Raw genomic sequence first — 26,754 nt, forward strand, 5'->3', positions numbered from 1 at the left:
TTATAAAAAATAAATAAATAAAAGCCATCCCCTAAGCAGTTTTCAGAAAAAGAAATCTACACACATGTGAAAAAAATGCTCTAGATAAGATTAGAGAAATGTAAATTAAATCATCTCTGAGATACTCCTACTATCAGATTGGCTCACATGATGAAAAGGAGAATGACAAATGCTGGAGGAGATGTGGAAAAATTGGAACACTAATGTACTGTTGGTAGAGTTGTGAATCCATCCAGCCTTTCGAGAGAACAACTTGGAACTATGTCCAAAGGGCTATAAAACTGTGCATGCATACCCTTTGAACCAGCATTACCACTACTAGGTCTGTACCAAAAGAGATCAAAGAAAAGGAAAAAGGGTTTATTTGTACAAAAATATTTATAGTTGTTCTTTTTGTGTGGTAAAGAATTGGAAACTGAGGGGATGCCCATCAGTTGGGGAGCAGCTGAACAAGTTGTGGTATGATTGTGATGAATAAGAAATGATAAACAAAGTAAAATGAGCAGAATTAGGAGAACATTGTAAACAGCAACAGCAATATTAGAAGGATAACCAACCATAAAAGACTTAGCTACTTTGATCATGACAATGATTCAAGACAATTTCAAAGGATCCATAATGAAAAATGCCATCTACCTCCAGATAGAGAACTGATGAACTCTGAGTACAGATTGAAGCATGCTTTTTTTTTAAACTTTATTATCTTTTTAAACCCTTATTGATTGATCTTGGAATCAATACTGTGTGTTTGTTCTAAAGCAGGAGTGGTAAGGGCTAGACAATGGGGGTTAAGTGACTTGCCCAGGGTCACACAGCTAGGAAGTGTCTGAGGTCAAATTTGAACCCAGGACCTCCCATCTCTGGGCCTAGTTCTCAATCCACTGACCCGCACAGTTTACCCCTACTTTATTTTTTTTTAGTGTTTTCTTTTGCAAAATGGCCAATAAGGAAATGTGTTTCACATGACTTCACATTTATAATGGATATGTTTTTTTTTTTTTCTCAAGGGGTGGGACGGAGCAGGAGGAAAAGTACTTAGAACTCAAAATATTTTTAAACAATTGTTTAAATTTTACATGTAATTGAGATATATTTATGAGTTAAATTTTTTAAAAAGGGAAAAGTCTCATGTTTAAAGTGATTCATGTGGAGCTTTGAAGGAAATTAGGGATTAGGCAGAAATTAGGCAGAAGTAAGAAGGGAGAACATTCCAGGCATGAAAGTAGATGAAATATCATATGTGAAACAATGTAGAAGATAATTTGACTGGACTGCAAAGTGTGTGAAAGGGTGTAATGCATAATAAATCTAGAAAGGTAGGATTAAGCCAGATCATGAAGAGTTTTAAATATCAAAAGGACAATATTGTATTTATTCTTCTCGTATCCTCAGTTTTCCCATCTACAACATGGCAATGATCAATAGTAGCACCCACTTCACAGGGTTGTTGTGAAATGACATGAGATAATATACATATATAAAGCACTTTGCAAACCTAAAATGCTATGAAATGCTTGCTATTGTTATTTTTAACAAGAATAATGATAATCCTGAAGGAAATAGAGAAACACTGGAGTTTATTGAGTAGAGGTATAACATGGTCAGACCTGAGTTTTAGGAGTACCATTTTGACAGCTACGTGAAGGCAAGGAGACTGATTGATTAGGAAGTTACAACAATAGTCCAAATAAGGGATGGTGAAAGGCAGGATGCCATGTTCAAAAAGAGAACACACTGGCTTTGGAGTCAAAGAACCTGGGTCTGCAGTCTACTTCTCATGCTTATCTGTATGACCTTGGGCAAATTGTGACCTCTCTGGGCTTCAATTTCCTCACCCCTGGAGTGAAACAACTCTGAGGTATCACATCACACCTAGCAGATTGGCTAAAATGACAGCAAAGGAAAGTAATAAATATTGGAGGGGACGTGGCAAAATTGGGACATTAATACATTGCTGGTGGAGTTGTGAATTGATCCAAACATTCTGGATGGCAATTTGGAACTGTGCCCAAAAGGCTTTAAAAGACTGCCTGCCCTTCTACCCAGACATACCACTGCTGGGTTTGTACCCCAAAGAGATCATAGGGAAAAAAACATGTACAAAAATATTTATAGCTGTGCTCTTTCCAAAAAATTGGAAAATGAGTCCTTCGATTGGGGAATGGCTGAACAAATTGTGGTATCTGTTGGTGATGGAATACTATTTTGCTGAAAGGAAAAATGAACTGGAGGAATTCCATGTGAATTGGAATGACCTCCAGGAATTGATGCAGAGTGAAAGGAGCAGAGCCAGAAGAACATTGTACACAGAGACTGATATACTATGGTAAAATTGAATGTAATGGGCATCTGTACTAGCAGCAATGCAATGACCCAGGACAATTCTGAGGAACTTATGAGAAAGAACACTATTCACATTCAGAGGAAGAACTGGGGGAGTAGAAACACAGAAGAAAAACAACTGCCTGATCACATGGGAGGATGGGGATATAATTAGGGATATTGACTCAAAATGAGCACCCTAGCACAAATATCAATAATATGGAAATAGGTCTTGATCAACGACACATGTAAAACCCAGTGGAATTGTGCATGGGCTAAGGGAGGGGGTGGGAAGAGGGAAGATAGAACATGAGCCCTATAGCCATGGGAAAATGTTCTTAATTAATTAATTAATTATCTTTAAAAAAAATAGAATGAAGGGATTAATTAGACTCAGGTCTAATCTCAGGTCCATTTTAACTCTAAATCTATCATCTTTAGATCTTAAAACCAAGATGGTGGCCGTGTTAAGTAGAGAGAAGGTGTGAGATATAAAAGATGTTATGAAAGGTAAAATCAACGAGACAGGGCAACTGATTAGATAAGTGGTGGAAGAGTGTGATGATTTAAGGATGACTCAGAGGTAGTTAATTTGGACTTGAAGGACTTGAAGGACAGTGGTGGCCTCAGTAGAAATCTGGAAGTAAGAAAGTGGGGTTTGGTGGAAAAGAAAATGAGTTCTGTTGGGGCATGTTGAGCTTGAGTAGCTGTAGATTAGTTAATCTTTGTTGTTCATTCGTGTCAGTTGTGTCCAACTCTTTGTGATCCCATCTGAGGTTTTCTTGGCAAAAACCCAGGTTTTCCATTTTCTTCTTAACTCATTTTATAGATAAAGAAACAGAGGCAGAGTTAAGTGATTTGCCCAGGGTCACACAGCTAGTAAGTATCTGAGGCCATATTTGAGCTCAGGCTTTTTTGACTCCAGGTCCAGTGTTCTAGCGACTGTTTCACCTAGCTGCTCTTCAGTTAATCTACAAATCTTTATTAAGTAAGTGCCTGCTGCATGCCAGGCACTGTGCTAGGCACTGGGAATACAAATATAAAGAATAAAACAATCTTATCCTCAAGTAATTCACATTCTAATGAGGAAGACAAGAAGCACTTATATAAATATATTTGGGAAAAAAATATAAAGAAGGCTGACCCTGTGCAAGTCACTTAATCCCTTTTGTCTAGCTCTTACTGCTCTTCTGCCTTGAAGCTGATAGACAATATTAATTCTAAGACAGAAGGTAAGAGAATGTGTATTCCCTTCTGTCATTGGAAATATTCAATATGCAGTTAGTGATGAAGGTGTAGCTTAAAGGACCAAATGAAATTTGGTCTGCTAAAAACGTATAACACTAATAATATCTCAGCTAGAGCACTGAGGAATTTAGAAAACCCTAGGGAATTCTGGTACTAGCCTCCTTGCCAGTTTTGGTTACAAGTAAAAGTGTAACAGAATATTATCCATTCCTCATCTTTGCATAGCTGAGCCTTGCCTAGAACTAAGACAACAGAAAAAGACCAGTAAAGCTATACATTTAGGCGTATTTTCCCCTGATTCCTCATAAATATCATGGCTTTCGTGTTGAACAAGTTTATTATTTTTGATACTGTTGTCTCCAGCTTTTAGAGGATTCCATAAGCTTAAGCTAGATCTTAGCTCCTCAAAGTTATTAAATAAATATTGACTCATATCTTTAGCTAGTCTTTCAAGTAGGCTTAGGTATGATTTGGTCTCAGATTCCTGATAAAATTCTTCTTAGGATCCAAGGACTCTGGACAACAACGCTCTTCACTCCTGAAAATGACAGAACCATAAGATGGAAGAGTTGTAATTCTTCAGCAACTGTGGAAGTATATACTAAAGTCTGCTTTTATTAGCAAATTTGATTGTAAATAGCTACACTCCACAAATTTTCTATTCAAATTGTCCTGGAAAGAAATCCCCTGTTTGCAATTTACAGTATAAGTGAGGGAAAGTCAATGGGACAAGAAGAAAATTCAGAGTTGAGTCATTGCCCAATACAGGTACTTAGAGCATGTAGTGAATCAAGTCAACAAGCATTTATTAACCACATATGTGTCCGATTCTGTGCAAAGTGCTGGGGATTCAGAGAAAGGCAAAAATAAACAAACATACACACGCACACATCTCTCATCTCAAGGACCCCACAGCCTAATAAGGAAAAGAACTTGTAAAATAACTACCTAAAATTAAATAAAGAAATAAAAAAAGAGATCAGCTAAAATAAAATAAAATAAAATAAAATAAAATAACTACCTACAAAAGTGAGACAAGGAATCGCCCAAATCGGAGACCTGGAACAATCTCTAGAAACAGGATAAATTGGAGATAAATATAAAGGGAAGTTACACTGGATTCCCAGTCTTTTAGCCATTGGCCTTCAGTACAGTTTGATATGTTTCAGGGGAGAGAGCAGAGACTTTCTCATCCGCTACTCTGTCACTGGCCTCAGGAGTGTGGGATAGGGATATAATCTCTATCTTTTAATTGGCCTTGGCCAAGATCTGAGTTAAAGGAAGACAAAACTTAGGGGTAAGACATGATACTTATCTACATTGAGATGGATGCTTATTTTAAAATAATAGTACATGCTCCTAGCAAGAAAAGGAGAATACAGTACCTGCTTTCTCTGTCACCATAATACCAAAGGTGTGGCAGTGGCTCTAATTCTGAAACCCCTTCAGTGTCACCCTATTTGCTCCTTCTCCTTCTCCTTTGCTATAATAGTGTTTTGAAAAAATACACTATAGCCCTTCAATTAATTGAGGGTAGGAATTAGACTTGGTCATTCTAGAGAGTTCATAAAAAAAATTTTTTTAAAAGTAACTCTCACTCAAAAAATCACTTTTGACCTTAATGAATTTTTCTGGGGAAATTTCAAAAGGTTCCACATGTCCTGGACCTCATAGAAATAGTTTAAAGGGTCTCAGCTCTGATGCAAACATTTTATTCATATTGGATTCAGGACAGAATTTTATTTTACCCCACAGAAATGCAAAACACAAAGGACTAGCTTATAAACATTTGATCTGAGTATCCTTCCTCCTACTCTGGGGATTTAAATAGCCTTCCAGACTCACAATATTAGCCTATTATTTGAACTCCCTTTTAACTTACTTATTCCCAACCTTTTTCCCTCAAGAGAAAACATTTAGAATAAACTGGAAGTCAGCTTTTCATGTAGCAGACCTGCAGTCTGAATAGCCCCCTCACTATAGTAGAGATCAAATTTGTTCCCCCAAATAAATAAATAGATAAATAAATAAATAGACAATAGATAGCCTTCTTAAGGTTACCTATTGTCACCTGACTTATTTGACTTATATGCAGAGTATATCATATGAAATGCTAGGCTGGAGGAATAAATAGCTGGAATTAAGGTAGCTGGGAGAAATACCAACAATCTAAGACATGCAGATGATCTCATTCTGATGATAAAAAGTGAAGAATTAAGAAACCTCTAGATGAGAGTGAAAGAAGAGAGCGCAAAAGCTGGCTTGAAGCTTAACATAAAAATAACAAACAAACAAAAAAACAAGATCATAGCAACTGATCCCATCATTTCCTGGCAAATAGAGGGAGAAGAAATGGAAGCAGTGTCAGATGTTATATTCTTGGGCTCAAAGATCACTGCAGACAGCAATTATAGCCATGAAATTAAAAGATGCTTGCTCCTCAGGAGGAAAGCTTTGGAAAATCTGGAAATCATACTAAAAAGCAGAAACATCACCTTACCAGTAAAGATCCATATAGTTAAAAGCTTTGGTTTCTCCAGCAGCAATGTGTGGTTGTGATAGTTGGACCATATAAGGAAAGCTGAGCACTGAAGAATCAATTACTTTCTTTTTAAATTTCTTTAAATTTAAAATTTTTTAAATTTTTATTTTTAAAATTTTTTCCATGTTTACATGATTCATTTTCTTTCCCTCCCCTCTTCCCAGAGCTAACAAGCAATTCCACTGGGTTGTACCAAAGTTATCACTTGATACCTATTTCCATATTATTCATTTTTGCTGTAGGGTGATCTTTTAAAGCCTAAACCCCAAATCACATGCCCATGTATACATGTGATAAGTGATGTCATTATGTCCTTCTTTTGCATTTCTACTCCCACAGTTCTTTCTCTCAATGAACCAACACTTTCAAATTGTGGTTTTCAAGAAGAATTCCAAGAGTCCCTTAATCAGCAAGGAGATCAAATCAGTCAACACTTAAATTAACCCAGACTATTCACTAGAAGGTCAAATATTAAAGGTGAAGCTTAAATATTTTGGCCTTCTATTGAGACAGCAGGACTCACGGGAAAACCATGATGTTGGGAAAGATTGAAGGCAAAAGAAAAAGAGGAAGGCAGAGGATGAGATGGATAGACAGTGCCAGGGAAGCAATGAACATGAGCTTGGACAGACTTTAAGAGATGGTGGAGGACAGTGGGGCTGGAGTGCTATATAGTCCATGAGGCCCCAAAGATTGGACATGACTATAAGACTGAACAATGAGAACAACTTTATTGTACAATACTGTACTAGCATTTAATTATACTGTTTTAGTATTTGGACCAGTTACACTAGCATGTATGCACATTGCTTTATGTTGATCGTATAGCTTCTCAAATATATATTTCTCAAGAGAAAAGTTGATATGGTATGTTTCTTGAATCTTCCCATTGTTTCTAACACATCGTAGGTCTTTGAAAAGTAGTTGCTGAATGAATGATTGAATGAATGAATTTGGGTCTATATATTCCTGGCTTCCAATGATCTCTTTAGAAAACAAGAGGCTAATTTTAAATTTTATAGTCTTAGATGGAAAGGTGGCCATATTAGAGTGGAAAGAAAACTGGCCTTGGAGATAGGAAGACCTGTGTTCCCTCTGCTCATACTGGTTGTGTTACCCTAGGTGACTCACTTTATCTCTCTATGTCCTAGACCCATGATGGCAAACCTATGGCATGCATGCCAGAGAGGGCACACAAAGCCCTCTCTGTGGGCATGCATGTGGCTTGCCAGAGTTCATTATTAGAAAGTCAGAAGGACTTAGTGGAGCTGCTCCTTTCTCCCTCTCTACTACACCTGAAGACATTTTTTCACTTCACCAGCCCCTCTGCCCAAAAGCCCAATGAAAGCACTTTCTCCCTCCTCTGTCTGGGGTAAGGAAGGGGAAGGGGGTTGCGGCTGGGCATGAAGTCTCTAAAGGTCTCTAAAAGGTTCACCATCACTGCTCTAGGTAAATTTCTAAAACTTTAAATTAAAAGAGTAGTTATTTATTTGCATTGGTAGAAATCATAGGTCTATTAAAAAATTTAGTTTATAGTAGTGTGTACATTCAAATGCACTAGTAAATTCTGCTACCTCTTAGATTATTCATTCCTGCATCTGTTTAAGCAGTGTTATAGTTATTGATAAATAGAAACGATTTACTTTGCCATATTTACCTTTGAAAACTTGAATTCCAAGAATCAAGAAAAACCGGGAGAGCTAGGAACACCACATACAGTGTAATTCCAACCAAGAACTACTTGAATTTCAAAAATAGAAGGAAGTTAGGTAATGAAATGACTTTGTAAAGGTGTGTTCCTTTCAGCATTTGACAGTTTTGTTGATGGAAAGTTGCAAATGTGAGACTTGCATGAGATAAATAACAAGAAAACAGCCTATGGCAACAATACAGTTATCCAAGACAAGTCTGAATCAATACCTGATAATACCGATAATAATAATAAGGAAGATGATCATGGCCATGGTGATAGCTATCATTTGGATCACCCTTCAAGGTTTAAAAAGTACTTTCTCAATATTATCTCATTTTGTCCTTACAGCAACCCTGAGAGGTAGGTGTGATTATTATTTCCATTTTACAGATGAAGCCTAGTTTCCCAGCTGCTCATCTGCATATGACCAAGAAGAGATCTCTACAGTTCATAATTTGGAAATTCTGGATACCAGGATTGATTTATGATTGGACAAATGCACAGTTTGGTCATGGTTTAGCTGACAGAGATAAGAATTAGAAAGCATGATGGTTAATCGCCATAAGCCTAAGAGAGGTAGTACCTCACTAAGAAGACTTGAACCAGAAAGGCTAAGTCTGAGAAAATAACTTGGAGCTATGCTGAAGAGTAGCAGTTCTTCTGAAGCTACTGACTTGTGCCAGGTAAACACTGAGGGGATCTCCCTCTCCCACAACCCAGTGACTCAGCATAGTAGGAGTCAGAGTCAAGTATCCGACCCAGCATCAGCACCTGTATCACCAGGGAGGCAGGAGGGAGACAGCATGACATTTACAAGCCATTGGCCAAGGAAAAGATGGGCTGAGAAGGAGGAGGTTAGGTTTGAAAGACCAATGTGGGAAGCCAGTGGGTCTCTTTTGCTCCCACCTCTCTGGATGAGCCCACTGTCTAGCCTTCCTGGCAGCCTTATTTTATCTTTTGATCTCTGGCAAGCTGCAGCTCCAACTGCTGGCCACAATAGAGGTCTGGATTTTTTAGAAAGCCCCCAAACCCTCTTTTCTCCCTTTACTAATAAATGCTTATAAATCTAGTGGTAAACCTCCAAGATTAATTTTTATTTATAACAAACTGTTGTCTTGGAAATTAAGACTCCTTTAGGACCCAGTCAAGAGAGAAGAAATGGAAAAACTGCTCAGTCCGGGTGATGGATTCCCTCCCATTTTGAAAAAATGTGCCACTACTCAGAAGTGAAGACTCTGGTCCAATAGCAGAATATGGAGTGTATGGGGTGTTCAAGGATGACTAGCACCTCAGCAGGGTCAGCAGTTCCCAACTTATGAATGGCTTTGGCCAAATATGGTCTCTACCTGTGTATCTCATAAGCATAATACTCTAAATTTGTGCTTCCCATTTTCTCTTTCTTTTTCAAAATATTCTGTCATTCTGAGATGAAAAGAACACAGTCAATTATTTAGAAATAGGTTTAGGGCCACTCTTTTCCTTCTTTTTTAAACAATGATGTTTTTGAAGTGTAAACATAAGGATCAGTTACAGCAAAAATCTCAGATATAGGTTTTCTTTCTTTAGGGATATTGTAGTGACTGAAAGGAATTAATGAATGAGAGAAAAGTACTGAATTCCCCTCAAAGCCCTATCCAAAACTGACCTGAGCAGATTTATTTGGCACTGGGAAGGAGGAAATGTCACCATATATGCAGCTGAGAGGCAGTGGTACAGCTCTTTTTTTTTTTCAAGTCACATAATACATCAGGCTTAAGACATAGAGAAAACAGTTTGAATACAAAGTGTGATTATAGCATTGGAATATCAAAAAGCATCAAACTGGAACAATTTTATTAATATAATTCCAATTGATATATATCATATCCCAAAATTCAGAAACTAATTCCAAGAACAGTTTCCAAATTGAGAACTTTAGTGTAAATTTGAAAAAAACATTCCTACAAATTAGTAACACAAACCCACTTTATTACCTGCATAAAATATTTTTTAATGTCATCTCTCAGTGACCTAGAGGTCAAAGACCACTGAGTAAATTCAGGTATAGATAAGCCCTCAGAAAAAGGAAGTTAAAGAATCAAGGAAACAAAGAGAGGGGAAACTGATTCCACTGAGTGGGATCACTGCCCTCCTGGGGTGGCCCAGGCAAATTAAGAAATTATGATTGGTTCTTGAGATGTGACATGTGAGAGAGACCCTTATAAAGTCAGACCAGGAGCCTGTCTGGGTCTTCTGACTAGAGCATGGAGAGTGGAAGGAACCCTTGTTGGAGTTTAACTATAGGCTCATCATGACAGTCAATAGATTAGAAAGCCCCAGGTATCTCTCTACCTCTTTCCTACCTCTCCCTCTCTTTACTATTACTATTTTGATTTAATAAAGTTATTGAGCTACTACCAGCCTCACAATTTTAATTATTACAATATGTAAGATATATCAATCACCTTCTCATACACAAAATGTTTTGTTTTGTTTTTTTAATCCCTAACTTCAGTCTTAGAATCAGTTCTGTGTATTGGTTTCAAGGCAGAACACTCCTAAATGCTGGGCAAAGGGGGTTGTTAAGTGACTTGCCCAGGGTCATATAGCTAGAAGAATCTGAAATCTGATTTGCACTCAGGGCCTCCCACCTAGAGGCCTGAGTCTCAATACAAGTGTTTTTATAAATAACTTTCCCTGTAAAATTCAGGAAAAGAAGGAGAAAAGCCACAAAGGTATGTACCCTGGGGCTGGTGGCCAGGGGCAATTGTTCCAGGCCTTTGGAGGACTTCCAGAAGAGGTACCAAGAAGGTACCTGAGAGGAAAGGCCACACTGTCCTCATGTGCTTGAGGGTAAAATCTCAGTTATCAATGCTAATCACTACTCCAGTTTCTCTATTACCAAGATGCTCTCTACCCTTTCCTTCTATACAGAATGGATCTATAATATAAATGCATTTTAAATATATGTTTATATATAATATATATCTGCTACCTTTGTGTAATTGTTGCAAGATGTTATCACAGTGGATGTTAATATATATTATTATGTATAAGTATGTATAAAATATAAGAATATTTTATTTTTTAAAAAACTTTTCCATGGTTACATGATTCATGTTCTTACTTTCCCCTTCACCACCCCCACCTCACCTCCCCCATAGCCAATGCGCATTTCCACTGGTTTTAACATGTATCATCAATCAAGACTTATTTATATATTATTGATAGTTGCATTGGTGTGATCGTTTTGAGTCTATATCCCCAATCATGGCCACATCAACCCATGTGTTCAAGCAGTTGTTTTTCTTCTGTGTTTCGATTCCTGCAGTTCTTCCTCTAAATGTGGGTATCATTCTTTACCATAAATCCCTCAGTATTGTCCTGGGTCATTGCATTGCTGCTAGTACAGAAGTCCATTACATTTGATTTTACCACAATGTATCCATCTCTGTGTACAATGTTCTCCTGGCTCTGCTCCTTTCACTCTGCATCAATTCCTGGAGGTCTTTCCAGTTCACATGGAATTCCTCCAGTTTATTATTCCTTTGAGCACAATAGTATTCTATCACCAGCATATACCACAATTTGTTCAGCCATTCCCCAATTGAAGGACATACCCTCATTTTCCATTTTTTTGCTACCACAAAAAGTGTGGCTATAAATATTTTTGTGCAAGTCTTTTTATCTACGATCTCTTTGGAGTTATAAGAATATTTTCAATATGTTTATATATAATATATTGCAGAAGCCCCACTTCTGTGGTCCAGGTATCTCTAGGAGGTGGGGTGGCATAGGCGTATTGAGATGACTGAGAACAGTCAGAGTTTTAGTCAGGCATCCCAAAGACTGTTCTGGTCAGGCCTGGGCTGCCTTTATTTTTTATACCCTTTTCTTCACTTTCAACCTACATCTTTTCTTAGAGATAATGAATAAGTCATTCATTAACTTTGTTACTAACAACTTTTCATTCTCCAGTAACTTTCAATATTTTTCAAAGGTATGTTTAACATCTTTCCTAGGCTGTGGGGTAAGCAATCTGGTGGGGTACTAACGTTCCCAGGGAAGGCAATTCTCATTTTTCATCTATTGGCCTTTCTGTGCTAACATTCCAGATCAGAGATCAGGGAAAGGTTGGAAGCAGTCTTGGCCTGCTATTATGCAAACATGGAAGTGAAAAATCTAAGTACAGTCTTGTTGGGTTTAAAAAATCTTTAGTGTTAACTCATTATTTGCTGGGTTGTTATGAGGTGACTTCTTTAGTGGAATTTCTGTATTATTACATGTAAAAGTGGGACTTTCCTGGGAGTCTGTAGGGGGCCTGTAAAGGCTCTAGTAGCAGACTTTACTATTCTTCCATATTTCCCTGGGGCTGAGTAGGGAAATTGATCACAATAATTCCAATAATAAGGAGTGTTAGTAAGAGAGGAGTCACACAGGGGAGTCTGAGTGGGTGTTTTCCATCCTTCCTGAGGCTGCTTTGCAGACCACAAGGTCATACCTTCGACCATGTCAGACAGAGTGGGCTTGATGACTTCTGGCAATATATGTCTGCTACCTTTGTGTAATTGTTGCCAGATATTATAATGATGATTGCTAATATATACTTTTATGTATAAGTATATATAAAATATAAGAATTTTAAAAATATGTTTATATATAACATGTCTGCTACCTTTTTGTAATTGTTGCAAGATGTTATAATAATGAATGCTAATATATCTTTTTATGTATAAGTATATATAAAATAGAAGAATATTTTAAATATACATTTATATATAACATATATGTGCTACTTTTGTGTAATTATTGCAAGACGTTGTGCCAATGAATGCTAATATATATTTACTATATCAATAGAAGTATGTCAATTGTGTTTTTTGAAACCCCAAGTTTGCCCCTTGTCCTTTAGGAACTTGCCTTGGGGGAAATCCTAGACTGACCTTATCTCCAAACTGAGCAATAGACCTTAAATAGACCTTAATGATCTCAGTTTAGATAAGATTAGTATGTAATCAAGTCTTAGGAGTTTCTCCCAAAGTAATCAGAAACCCCCTCCCCCATATTCCAGTCCTTGGCTGGAAACATCTTTTTGTATCCATTGCAAAGCATTAACCTCTTCCTGTTAATCAAGTTCTGAGCTCATCATTTCCTTTGCTAATTTGCTAATTAGAACTAAACAATCTTACTCCCCTTTTTTTGTTCCCCCAGAAGGTATATAAGACCCCCAAATTCTGTAACTCTTAGGAGAATTATCTTTGCAGTACATTCTCCCAGAGACACTGTTCCCAGAGTCCCAGAGCTTTAGCTCTGTGTAGTATTTGGCACTTGACTCTGTGTGGTGGCTGAATATTAAGGACTTGTCTCTTATCCTGATTAAAGATTTGGTTTTTATGACTTTAGTGGTTCTGTGTTTTTCTAAGTTGAAAGCATATATAGAATATAAAAAATATATTTATATATGTCTGCTACCTTTGTGTAATTGTTGCTAGATGTTATACCAATGAATGCTAATATATATTTATATATATATGTCAATAGCAGTATATATAAAATATATTTATATGTCTGCTACCTTTGTATAATTGTTGTTAGATGTCATGCTAATGATGCTAATATACATAGAATTAAATATATAAATATAAGTAAATATATAATACAAGTTTATTTTATTTTATTTTTTAAAACCCTTACCTTCTGGGGGCAGCTGGGTAGCTCAGTGGATTGAGAGCCGGGCCTAGAGACGGGAGGTCCTAGGTTCAGATCCGGCCTCAGACACTTCCCAGCTGTGTGACCCTGGGCAAGTCACTTGACCCCCATTGCCTACCCTTACCACTCTTCCACCTATAAGTCAATACACAGAAGTTAAGGGTTTAAAAAATAAAAAAAAATAAAAAAAAAAACAAAAAAAAAAACAACCCTTACCTTCTGTCTTGGAGCCAATGGCTCCAAGGCAGAAGAGTGGTAAGGGCTAGGCAATGGGGGTCAAGCGACTTGCTCAGGGTCACACAGCTGGGAAGTGTCTGAGGCCAGATTTGAACCTAGGACCTCCCATCTCTAGGCTTGACTCTCAATCTACTGAGCTACCCAGCTGCCCCCACAAGTATATTTTAAATATGTGTGTGTAGTAAGAAATTAGTGTGTTATTCTCAAGGTATTGATTATTAATATCTCAAGGTAATAGTGTTAGTAAAGCTGGTCATTCCAAGCCCCCCAATCCATTTCTCTTCTTCCGGGAGGTTAAGTCAATGGCTAGACTAATCCTCACATCAGCCCTGCCCCAATAATCCAGTCCTGAACTCCTTTCTTTGTGTAATATTCCTGTCCTTTATTTCTGGATGAAAACCTTTGTCTCCAACCCTTGACTAGTTCTTTAAAATGTTAATTTGCTTGAATATACCCACTGTAAAGCTCTCTGTAAACCTGAGGACTTTTGTATCAGATAGATTGTATCAGTGTGCTTATCACTGGTGCCTGCCAGGCAGACATGGCCACCTCTCTCTCTCTCTGTCTCTCTGTCTCTCTGTCTCTCTCTCTCTCTCTCTCTCTCTCTCTCTCTCTCTCTCTCTCTCTCTCTCTCTCTCTCTTTAAGTTTTTGGGGGCACTTGTCTGAGATCCGTGACTTGAAGCAGTGCCCCACATTTCTCTCTCAATAAATACATTCCATTTTAAAGATGGTTTTTCCTGTTTGTTTGTTTTTTTTTAAATAGTGGTTAAAGAGGGTGTACTTTGATATTTTCAAGGTCCCCTTAAATTTCCATTTCACACAAGTGTATTTTTTAAAAATACACATTGATAGTTCATTTAAGCCAAAGGTTCTTAACTTGTGGTCTATGGACTCCCAAAGGGTTTGCAGAAAGATTTGGGGGGTGGGGTGCAGTCTAGAAACTTGGATGGGAAAAATAATGTATCTTTGTTTTGTAACCTCCACCTGGAACTTGTGTTTCCTTCAATTAATTACAAATATTCTGAGAAGGCATGCATAGGTTTCACCTGTCTGCTAAAAGGGATCCAAGGCAAACAAAAAAAAGATAAGAAACTCAGACTTCAGCTGGTTTGTTTATTTTTTAACCTTTTCCTTCGGTCTTCATATCAGTTCTAAGAGAGAAGAGTGGCAAGGGCTGGGCAGTTGGGGCAAAGTGACTTGCTCAGGACCATACAGCTAGGAAACATCTCAGGTCACATTTGAACCCAGGTGCTCTTGACTCTAGGCCTGTGCTACCTAGCTGCCCCTGATTTAAACTTTAAAAAACACATTTTTCTGAGGTTTAGTCAAATGTGTGAAAATGAATGCATATAAGACATCGTTCTTTTAACTCCATTTGCTAAATAATGGGTTTATAATAAATACCAGCATGCCCGCTGGTAAGATACCTCTAAAGATCCCACAGTGTTGGTGGCAGGTTCTAAGCCACAAGAGGGAGACCAGTTTGGATTGGGTCAAACAACCCTGTGTGGGTATCCAGAAGCATCTACAATTTTTTTCAATAATGTAACATCCCAGAAATCCATATATGCACTGGCTAGATCAATTTTTATTCCCATTTCTTGTGGAATCTGGTCCATTAGCATGACATCTAGCAGAAGTTACTCAGAGGGAGCGAACAGCCTCCTTGCTGGTGCATGAACAAGAGGCTCCATCTCTTGGCTCCAGGCTTTTTCTTTGGCTCTCCTCCATCCCTGGAATGCTCTCTCTCCTCATCTCTGCCTTCTCTCTTCCCTGAAGTCACAGCTAAAATCTCGCAGGCTTTTCCCAATTCCTCTTAATTCTAGCTCCCTCCCAACTTTAATTATTTCCTCCGTTTCCTGTATATAACTAGCCTGTGCTTATTTGTTTGCCTGTTGTTTTCCCCCTTTAGATTGAGCTCCTCAGGGCAGGGACCCTCTTTTGCTTTTCTTTGTATCTCCAGCCCCTGGCACAAAGTAGGCATTTAATAGATACTTATTGACTGAAGGTCTGACAGGTTTTGTGCTAGTAAATTAAGTAAAAGATAAACACCAATGCTGTTAAATAAACTTAATCCAGGCTATTACATTCCATGGTCAGGAGGACACATCTGAACCACAGGCAACATGTTGGACACCTGTGACCTTGGTCATGTACTTTTTTTTTTTTTTTTTTTTACTTTTTTACTTTCTATCTTAATTACAATTCTAAGATAGAAGGGCAAGGGATAGGGAAATAGGGTTGTTACTTACCCAGGGTCATACAGCAAAGGAAGTATCTGAGACCAGATTTGGACCCAGGGCCTCCTAACTCCAGGCCTGGCATTCTGTCCACTGTGCCACCTACCAGCCCCTTTTTATCTTTTCATGTTATTTTAAAAATACATTTCAATTGTATTTTTACATGCATTGATAACTTGTCTCCACTACTGCCTTATTGAATAAAACAACCACAAAAATCTTTATCATAAACATTTATAGTTTTACAAATCAAATTCTCACATTGGTCATATCCCAAATTGAATGTCTCTTTCCATTTTAAGTCCATTCCTTCTCCACCAAGAGGTGAACAGCATATATCAGCCTCTTCTGAATTCAGAATTGATCATTGCCTTGTTCAGAGTTCTAGTCTTTCAAAATAGTTTCTCTGAAATGTTGTCATCATACAATTTCTCCTCGTTCTGCTCATTTTCATCTGCATCAATAAATGTCTTCCCAGTTTGTTCTTAAATTTTATACTTCATAATTTCTTCTGGTGTGATATTATTCCATTATATTCATATACCAAAGTTTTGTTTAGTCTTTCACCAATAGGAAAACAATCCCATAGTTCCCATTTTTGGAGTATTGTACTACCCAAAGCACTGCTACAGATTTTTTTTGAAAATATAGATCATTTTTCTCTTTCTTTGTTCTGTTTGCTGTAAAAGTTTTATATAATCAAAATTGTCCATTTAGTCTTGTGTCATCCTCTCTATCACTCGTTTAGATGTCAACTCTTTCCCATCCATTGATCCATAAGGCAATTTAAGGAGGTGAGGCTGCCCAGCTGAAGCAGCAAAGGACCCTTCACCACCATCTCCCCTCAGACTTTGATGGAGACAAACTAGGATCCTGAACCCAAGAGCCTTGGGTAAGCAACACTTCCAGTCCAGGGTCCCTAGTCATCATCCTAGGAAGTAACTTCTGAGGAGATGCAGCCTGGCAACTGCTCCAAGCAGGAAATATGGCAACAGCTTATGAAGACACAGGGAAAAAAAAATTCTTATCACCAAAGTCTGGCATTGTTACATGGCTCAACATCAGAAATACATATGATTTTATCAGAAGAAATTATAAAGAAGAAACATCAACATTTGCTTTGCCACTGTATCCTAAGGAACAAAGGACATCTGACTTGCAGCTAAAACCTTCTATAGGCAATGTCTCCCCTTTTAGAATGTGCACTCTTTGAGACTGGGTCTGTCTGACTTTTATTTGTATCCCCACAGTGCTTTGGTTTTATTCATTCATTCATTTATTTGTTTGTTTGCTTATTTATTTATTTATTTATTTATTTATTTGTTTGTTTATTTGTTTATTTATTTATTTATTTTTAGAAAAATTTGCCATGGTTCCATGATTCATGTTTTTACTTACTCCTTCACCCCCCCTTCTAGCCGCCCCCCCCCATTAGCTGATGTTCATTTCCAGTGGTTTTAACATGTGTCATTGATCAAGACTTATTTCCATATTATTGATAGTTGCATTGGTCCCACAGTGCTTTGAACATAATATGCCCTTAATAAATGTTTTATACATTCATTCATTCCTTCCTTGTTCCTCAAATTTGTTTATGATACGACCTTTTATATTTAGCTTATATATCCATTTGCATACTTTGGTATGTGGTGAGAGATACTGATCTAAATATATTTCCTGCTCAACTACAATTATTTTCCCAACAGTTTTATTTATTTATTGTTGCCAGTCAGCTCTTTCCCTATTAACTGGGATCTTTGGCTTTTTTAAACCTTCTTCTCCTGGATGTTGTGAAACTAATCTATTCCACTGATTGAGCTTTCTATTTTTTTGAGTGCCAAATCGTTTTATTTATTTTTTAAAACCCTTACCTTCCATCTTGGAGTCAATACTGTGTATTGGCTCCAAGGCAGAAGAGTGGTAAGGGTAGGAAATAGGGGTCAAGTGACTTGCCCAGGGTCACACAGCTGGGAAGTGTCTGAGGTCAGATTTGAACCTAGGACCTCCCGTCTCTAGGCCTGGTTCTCAATCCACTGAGCTACCCAGCTGCCCCCCAAATAGTTTTAAATGATTACAGATTTGCATTGTAGTTTGAGATCTGATATTGATAGTTCCTTTTCCTTTCCAAATCAGCTATACTCCCAATGTGCTTCTGCTGCTAACGTTCTAGGCTGACCTTTGCTTAGAAACTTTCCCTCACCTCTAATCTGGGGCCCCTTGGGGCCCCCTTCCTAGGCTGCTCTTCACTTTACTTGCAAATGACCCCAATTTCTTGCTGCCTGGGATTTATAGGGTCCTTGTATTGACTCCTAAGCCGTATGGAGAAATCTACTGGTGGTAGATTATTATTTCTTATTCTACTAGTGCTTTTTTTTTTTTTAAACCCTTACCTTCTGCCTTAGAACCAATTGGTTCTAAAGCAAAAAAGTGGTAAGGGCTGGGCAATGGAGGGTAAATGACTTGCCCAGGGTCACACACCTAGGGAAATGTCTGAGGCCAGATTTTAACTTAGGACGTCCCATCTCTAGGCCTGGCTCTCAATCCACTGAGTCACCTAGTTGCCTCATTCTCTTGCTTTTATAAACCCTATTATGTTGTTTGTGGAGGATTTGAACTCTGCTTAGTTCTATTACATTGTCACCCTCACCTTTCAACTCTAAACAAATGCTTATCATTTTCTACCAAGGAGTGATTCATTTTAACTGTAGCAACTCAAACAAAGTTGACTAAGGTACAACCATTAGCCATAGATGTTGTCACAGCCATTGAAATCAAATGTCCTTGAAATTCCAGGTACTGTAATTAGGTGTCCAGTAAATATTTGTTAATGTTCTATTCTTAGATTTCTCTTTGCTGTTCTACAGCGTGGGATGGGGAAGAAGCAAACAAACAACAGCTCTGGGGCCCCAGTGAGTTCTTTTGGAGGATTAGCTGGGCAAATTAGGGCTCTCTTTGATTAGCAGTGCCAGTCAGTACAACCCACACCATGTTTTACAACTATGTGGCAAAGGACTATTTTCTGAGAATCATTCTAGCTAAGTCTGGAGAGGCTTAGTTTCTATAGGTTAGCCCCTTGAAGGGAAAGTCTTCTGAAAATGGGATCCATGAAACAATGAAAAATACAAAATGGTCCTCAATCCTGTGTGGTCCACTTCAGCTTCTATGATATGAACAGAAAAGAGGAAAGAGGATGCTAAGAATCACTGAGTTTTTAAATGGTAATTTAGTTGTTGGTATTCTGTGAACCTTGTCCAACAAGTGGACATACTACAGTAAGAAATGAACTGATTAAATTCTTTCTATAAATTAATTCAGGGGACCAAAGGAAGGCAGATCTTAACAACTGCTCCCTCTCTTGAAATGGACACCCCACTCACTTTTATCTTTCAGAATTCCTAGTTTCTTTTAAAGCTCAATTCCTGTGCCTCCCTACACATATAGCCTTTTCTGATCTCCCAAGATGTTCCCTAAAAATCACTTTTTCTTTTTTTTGCACATATTTTGCATATCTCTATATAGGTACATATCTCCCTCTGGTAGAATGTAAATTGCTTAAAGACAGGGATTCTCATTTTCTTTTCTTTGTATCACCATCATCTAGAACAGTGCCTGGCTATGATGATAGGTGCTAAATAAATGTTTCTTGATTGATTAGGTGGCAAAGTGGTTAAAGTATTGAGCCTAGAGTCTAGAAGACCTTGCTGCAAATCTGAATTCAGACACTTATTAGTGGTATCACTCTAGACGAGTAATGGTGAACCTATGGCATGGATGTCAAAGATGGCACGCAGAATGCTCTCTGTGGGCATGTGGTCGTCCTTCCTCCCATAGTTTACTACTAGAAAAGCAGAGGGACTTGGGCAGAGCTGCTTTCCTTCCCCTCTCCATTGTGCCTGAGGACATTTTTTCATATCCCTCACCCCTCTGCCCAGCAGCTCAATGGGAGCGCACAGGGGTAAGGCGGGTGGCTCACAGGTGGCAGAGCTGGAGGGGAAAGGAGCACTCAGGATACTCTCCTCCCCCTCTCTACACTCCCTGAGGACATTCCTCACTTCACCTGCCCCTCTTCCCAGCAATCCAATGGGAACACTTCCTCCCTCCCCTGCATGGGGTAAAGAGGAATGGGGGGGTCACCTGGAACTTGGGGGGGAAGGGGCATAGCACATGGTCTAGGGGGTTGGGGTGGGGCCCAGCACTCTATCTCTAAAAGGTTCACCATCACTGCTCTAGGCAAATCACTTAACATATCTATCTCTGTTTCCTCAACTATAAAATTAGGTTAATAGCTCCTACCTTCCAGGGTTATTGTAAGGATCAGATGAGTTATTTGTAGCTTAGCTTTCAACACAGTTCATGTAGGTAATAAATGCTATTCCCTTTCCTTTCATCTTGACTGGGAAAACCTATTTAGGGGTCCTTTGCAAATGGTTTTTAGCAAATACCAAAAAAGGCTTGAGAATCTTTGGAGAAGGTCCTTTTCAATTTGAAAGTACTACAAGGAAGTTATATTTTTTAAGTGATATATTTGTGTAATGGGAGGCTTGGCCAATAAGGACCCAATCCTTAGGCATATGCAATATGCTCTGCCTGATGCCCAATTACTGGAAGGTTCATGAGCCTGTTTCTGGGCATGAGTAATTGAGAAGTCCTTTCCCCATAGGGTATTCTCTTTCTACTTCTGTCCTTGCTAGACTTTCTCAATAAATATCTATTATAAAAACTAATTGGTATTGATTATTGGATACTGAAGAAATAGTAACCAATTAACTAATATTGAAAAAAACTAACGGATTGAACGAATTTAGGGAGAACACATTGGATAGGGATTCATAAACAGTAATATTAGAAAACCTCCCACTCCTCACAGAACTCTGAGCTATTTGTTTGAGTTTGGTTTGGGAGGTTGAGCTTGGAACAAACATGCCATTTGCTGATGGTCATCCATGGCAAACATTGGGCCCTTCACAACCATTAGGACTCACTTGAAAAATTCTTCACGCTAGACTCTCTTTATTGGTTACCCAAGTTTTCAATATTCATTAGAGAAAAGTTGGATGTTCTAACATTTTCTCATACATATATGTATTTATGCAAATCTAATTTTCTAATTAGAATCAACATACTCCATTTCATTATATAAAAGGTTTCATTAATTAGAACTTCTTTCAAAGGACAAATGTATCAAACTTACTTTCCTTGTGAGAATATTTAAAACATTTTTTACAAAATCAATAAAAAATGTCTAATTATTGCTTTATATTTCTTTTTTTTCTTAATAACCCTTACCTTCTGTCTTGGAGCCAATACACAGCTCCAAGGCAGAAGAGTGGTAGAGGGTAGGCAATGGGAGTCAAGTGCCGTGCCCAGGGTCACACAGCTGGGAAGTGTCTGAGGCTGGATTTGACCCTAGGACCTCCCGTCTCTAGGCCTGGCTCTCAATCCACTGAGCTACCCAGCTGCCCCCCTTTATATTTCTTTTAAGATGTCATACAATCAAATCAACCAGATTCCAAGATTTTAATTGTTAAACAATTTTATATAATACGCTTAATGTGACTCATTATAGAACTGTCAAATAGTTAAAAATCAAGTTTATTTTTCAAATGTCATTATTAGCCAAATTCAGATACAAGTAAGAGAATTGTTCTAATAAGAAACACCACCTTAAATCTAAAACATTAGGAAACCATAATCTATGTGAATTGTATTTAATATGAAAATTGTCATGAGTCACTCACTTCCTATTAGAAAATTTTCTGACCAAAATTGTTTGATATCTATCCTGTCTCCCTCCCCTTGCCAATTTTTTTAATGACAGGATGTGATCACTCATTTATAATAGCACGATACATGATAGTACTCTCTGCTTTGTCTACCTCATCTTTCTCCCTCTTTCTTCTTTTCTTCTTCTTTTGTTCAAAGTTATTTTTTACAGTTGTAAACTTGAATTTGATTCCTTTTTTTTTTTAAATTAAAGAGATGGTTAGTGAGCATTTAGAAAAAGAAGCAGTGGTCAAAAGGGGCCAGCATGGTTTCATCAAGCAGAGATCATTCCCCAAAGCCGTTCCTTAATGGAGAAGTTGTCAAAGATTATGAACAAACAGTCCTCAAAGGAAGAAGAGCCACATGAAAGAATACTTCCTAGAATAAGAGAAATGCAGATCAAAACTACTCTGAAGTTTTACCTTTTGTAATAACTTTATATGTAATTTTATTTATAAATGTAATTAATATGATTTTATATTTATAATTATATAAGATATACTAATATTACATGTATAGGTCTACATAAATGTAATATAAAGAGAATAAATACAAAATTGTTTGGGATAAAAGGTACTTGCAGTTGTGAGGGAAGAATCAGGGAAGGCTTCATGTTCAGAAGGTGGTGCTTTGGCTGAGTCTGAGGGGGGAGGTGAAGAGAGAATGAATTCAACAAGGTAATGACTAGTGCAAAATCAAGGAGGCAGTAGACAGTGTCATACCCAAGGAACAGAGAGAAGGCCAGTTTGTCTGGATTGCAGAGTGTGAGAGACAGTAAGGGAGTGAGGCTGGAATTTGGGTTGAGGCCAGGTCTTGAAGGGCTTTGAGGTTAACCAGAAGAATTTGCTTTATCCTAGAGGCAAAAGGAAGACAAATAGCAGGTGCTTACTGTTTTTTGAACTGAATTGTTCACCAAGCATGATTTTCTTGCAACAGACTATATCATGGTCTTGGGGATATTTACATAGGTGAAAGGGCATTGTCCTACTCTCAGAAAGCTTACAATCTAGAAGGCATTATGTATACAAACAGCCTTGATATGGGGGAAAAGAGGATGAAATGTATAGGTCAGAAAGGCTGGAAAGATCACCGAAGGAAAAGAGCCCTTCTAATATTGGTAATCAAGGAATCATCATGGAAGAAGTAGAACTTGATTTGAAGGAGAAGAATTTTCATAAACTCTACTAGAAGAAATTCATTTTAGGCATGAGAAGACATGTACCAATGTATAGTGAGAAAAGTTAACCTGGAAAGTTGGATGAAAATTTGGTTGAATTGGTATGGATGAAGAATATTACAGCTCTAAAGATGGGATGGAGTCAGATTGTAGAAGGCCTTAAGTGTCAGGCTAGGAGTTTGGGTTTTGCTGGGTAGTCAGTTGAAAGCCACTGATAAAATTTCAGTAGAGGTGTGAGATCAAGGCCTTCGGACACTATTGAGCGTGCTACAACAAGCTGATGTTGATCCATTAATATCCAATATCCATTAATATCCAATATGGGATGTATTGAGCTGGAGTGAAGTTTATCTGCAGCTTCAACTGGCATAGCTGCAACAACCTTCTGAGGCACAGGTTTCTCTAGGGGCTACCCTTGTTTTTTATCCCTTTGAACCAATTTTGAACCTCATATCTCTCCATCGGGACTATGCAGACAATATGAAATACTATGGACTACTTTGATGAAATGAGTACTAGCTACTGCACTCCTTGGATCATTCTGTGTGCATATATGGGATAAATTCAGGCAGTTATTTCCACTGAGCAAATGAGATTCAATTTGTATTAAGTACCTACAATATGTAAGGAAATTCATTTGCACACTCATCTTTAAAAAAAAGACAAACTGTTCAAATGGGCCTCTCAGTATGATTCTAAACAGTGAATTTTCAAGGCTGAGCTTAAACGTGGAACTCAGAGCAAATGGCTTTAACCTAGATCTTAATGTTTAAGATGTAAACTGAGCAGAGGCTGAGACAGCTTGGTTGTTGCAGCAGAAGAAACAGCGTGGTTGGATTTTAAATGAGAGGCTCTGGTGTGATTTGGGCCTCAGTTTCTTCCTCTGTAAAAGATTTAAATGACCTTGAAGGTTCCTTCCTGCCCTGGATTCAGGATTCCTGTGTGACCCTGGGTAAGCACATAACCAATATGAGCCTCAGTTTCATCTGAAATAAGAAATGGCTGGATTATAAAGACGTTCCTACTCCAAACCCAAGGAATACTTTTCACCTCCAAGTCCTGCCTTAGGGAGCGTTTTATGGTTCAGTTTGAGAAGTGTAATGAAAGCAACTAATGGCGACCATCATACGTTAAGGAAGTTCTAATAAAGCAGGGACTGGCTCGCAGGCCCGGAAAGCAGGTGAAAGGAGGGCTCGGGGCTGGGCCACTGCAGCCACCATAGCCCGTAGTGGATCCGAATTAAGCTCGAGCTTCCAGTAGCGAGGGCCAGCTCATCTCCTCACCCTCCCACCCCAAACCGCCCCAGGGCGGCGGCGTAACTATGGCAACGGCTGGAGCTGGTTGCTAACGCAGGTTCATGATGACGGCGCGGGAGCGCCCCCAGCGCCGGATTATGACGCCAGACGGAGGTGGCTCCCCGGTCTCGCGCGACCGCCGGCGACGCCTCCGGGGCCAGCACCAGCAGCTACGGCAGAGGGGCGGAGGAGAGGTCAAGATGGACGCTCCGCGGGCGGGGGAGGAGGAGGGAGGAGGAAACTGGCGATAGGCGGCCGGAAACACCGACGCCCGGAGGCCCCGCAGAAAGCCGCCCCTGCCACCGCCACCGCCGCCGCCGCCGCCACCGCCGCCGCCGCCGCCTGCTCCTGCCGGAGAGAAGCGAGCGGGCGGCGGGGCGGGCCGTGACAGAGACAGGAGAGGGAGGGCGCGGGAGCGGCGCGGGCACGGGCGCGGGCGCGGAAGGAGCCGCCCTCTCTTCTCTCCCCCTCCCTCCCACTCTCCCGCCTCCCCTCCCTCCTGCCGTCCTCGCCGCCAGTCCGCCGGCCTGCAGCCCGCCTCAGCCCCCGCCCCTAGCCAGCCCCGGTGCGGCGGCGGCGGCGGCGGCGGCTCATGGCGGCCGTGGGGGCCCCTCAGCAGGTGCGGATGGCCCAGCAGCAGGTCTGGACGGCGCTGGAGGTGGCGCTCCGCGTTCCCTGCCTTTTCATCATCGACGCCATCTTCAACTCTTACTATGATGCCAGCCAGGGCCGGTTCTGCGTCGGGCTCCAGATCCTCATCCGGCTCCTGGGTAAGGACGGGGCGGCACGGTCCCCCGCGCGCGCGTCCCCCTCGGTCTCGGCTCTGCCCGGGCCCCGGGAGGCCCCACCAGGGCGGTTTTGTCTGCTGCAAAGCTTTGCCCCGGGACTTGCGATTCTACCCTGCGGTGGGGGGTGGGGAGGGGAGAGGTGCGGCTTAAGGGGGCGGGGGTGGGGTGAAGAAAGAGGGGCTTCTCCGCCTTCCGAAAATGGGGAGGGGGCTAGGCCCAAGCTCTGGGTGAGTCAGCGTTATGCTGAGCCCTCTACCTTAGCTCCTGGGGGCTAGGGCGTGGAGGTGGGCCTGAGCTATGGTCGTCCTGTGGATGAGAATCATGGCAGATGGCCAAGGCCACGGGAGAGGCCGAAGGCTTAGGAGCTTTGCTATTGACTTGACCTTGGACAAAATGCACTAATTCATGGGCTTAGATAGGTTTCCCTATCACCCACGTCCCTCCTTCCTGCCATACTGTCAGTTCCACGTTTTCAGCAGGTGCTTCCAGTATGAGCCTACTGTTATTGTCATTGTTGTCAGTGGTGGCTAATGACATTCCAGATGAGGAAGCCTGCAAATGTCAAACCTCAAAACGATTACAGAAATCCTAATTGAGGAACTGAGCATGCTATGCTGAAGAGGAATAAACCAGGAAGTTAGAATGGACAAACCACATTTGAAAAATCATTTCCTTAATAGTTGCACCGAGTATAAAGGGATGTTTTTAAGCCTTAAAAGTCCTTCATACATATACAGACAGGCAGCATAACTCAACATAACAGTCAAAAGAACTTTGTACCTGGGAAACCTGAGACTTGGCTCTGTCACCGACTTCATAACCTTTCAAGAGAGTCAACTTAACCTCTTAGGACCTTGATTTCCTCATTTGTAAAATTTGTAGAATTAAATAATAGCTTCTGGGCTAATATTAAACATTTCTGCCACAAGGGAAAAGAACCTTTTGTGCTTTAAAATGAAGTCTCTCTTAATTGTCAGAGTTGGCATAAGCTAATTCTGGTATGTCTGAATTGTCAGATTTGGTTTATGAATGGTGCTGCTTGGGCTAAGTTGTGCTTATCCAGAAACTGTCAAGGTATTTCATCCTGTCTTCTTATATTCATGGAACGTCTTAATTACATAGTCCAGCTCCCCTGATTTTATATGTAGGAAATTGAGACCTAGAGAGATGAAGTGACTTGTCCAAGATCATTTAGTGGAAATTGGCACCAGGACCACAAGTCTTGGAGTACTCTGAATAGCACCACACTTGAGCTTCTTCAAATCAAGAATATAAATTATCTGTCTATTCGTTGCATCTTTATTCTTATTGAATAAATACGGGTTTTGCTTTGTGGTAGCATTATTAAGGGTCATATGTTTTTTATTCAGTTAAAAGTAATAAAATCTTGACATTCTTTAGTACTTAAAAACACCTGTAACTTCATTGGTCTGGTACACCTGCCACCAGCACATTTTTAGTAATTTAATAATAGCACTTATATAATGCTTTAAGTTTGTAAAGTGCGTTACAAATATCTCATTGATTTTTTTTTTACCACAGCCCTTAAAATTAGGTACTATTTATTAGCCCCATTTTCCAGATTAGGAAACTGGAGTAGACAGTTCTAAGTGACTTGCCCAGGATAACACCACTAGTCTTGAAGCCTGAATTTGAATTCAAGTTTTCTGATTCTGGTTCCTGCTTTCTCATCACTTTGTCCCACCTACTGAAAAGTAAAGCTTTTCTAATTTTCTAGAACCTACCCAAGGTTTGTGCCT

General features: G+C 39.5%; 1 protein-coding gene across 1 annotated transcript in view; it reads left to right on the forward strand.

Annotated features, from left to right (window-relative positions):
- Positions 1 to 24,773: 24,773 nt before the first annotated feature.
- The window catches only part of RNF139 (ring finger protein 139), a 15,941-nt gene continuing 13,960 nt past the window's right edge, over positions 24,774 to 26,754 (forward strand). Inside the window, exon 1 of the mRNA XM_044658283.1 lies at positions 24,774 to 24,976. Within this exon, the coding sequence (XP_044514218.1) occupies positions 24,799 to 24,976 (178 nt within the window). The 5' untranslated portion in view covers positions 24,774 to 24,798. The remainder of the gene's footprint in view (positions 24,977 to 26,754) is intronic.

This window comes from Gracilinanus agilis, chromosome 1, assembly GCF_016433145.1.
Source record: "Gracilinanus agilis isolate LMUSP501 chromosome 1, AgileGrace, whole genome shotgun sequence".
Classification (NCBI taxonomy): Eukaryota; Metazoa; Chordata; class Mammalia; order Didelphimorphia; family Didelphidae; genus Gracilinanus; species Gracilinanus agilis.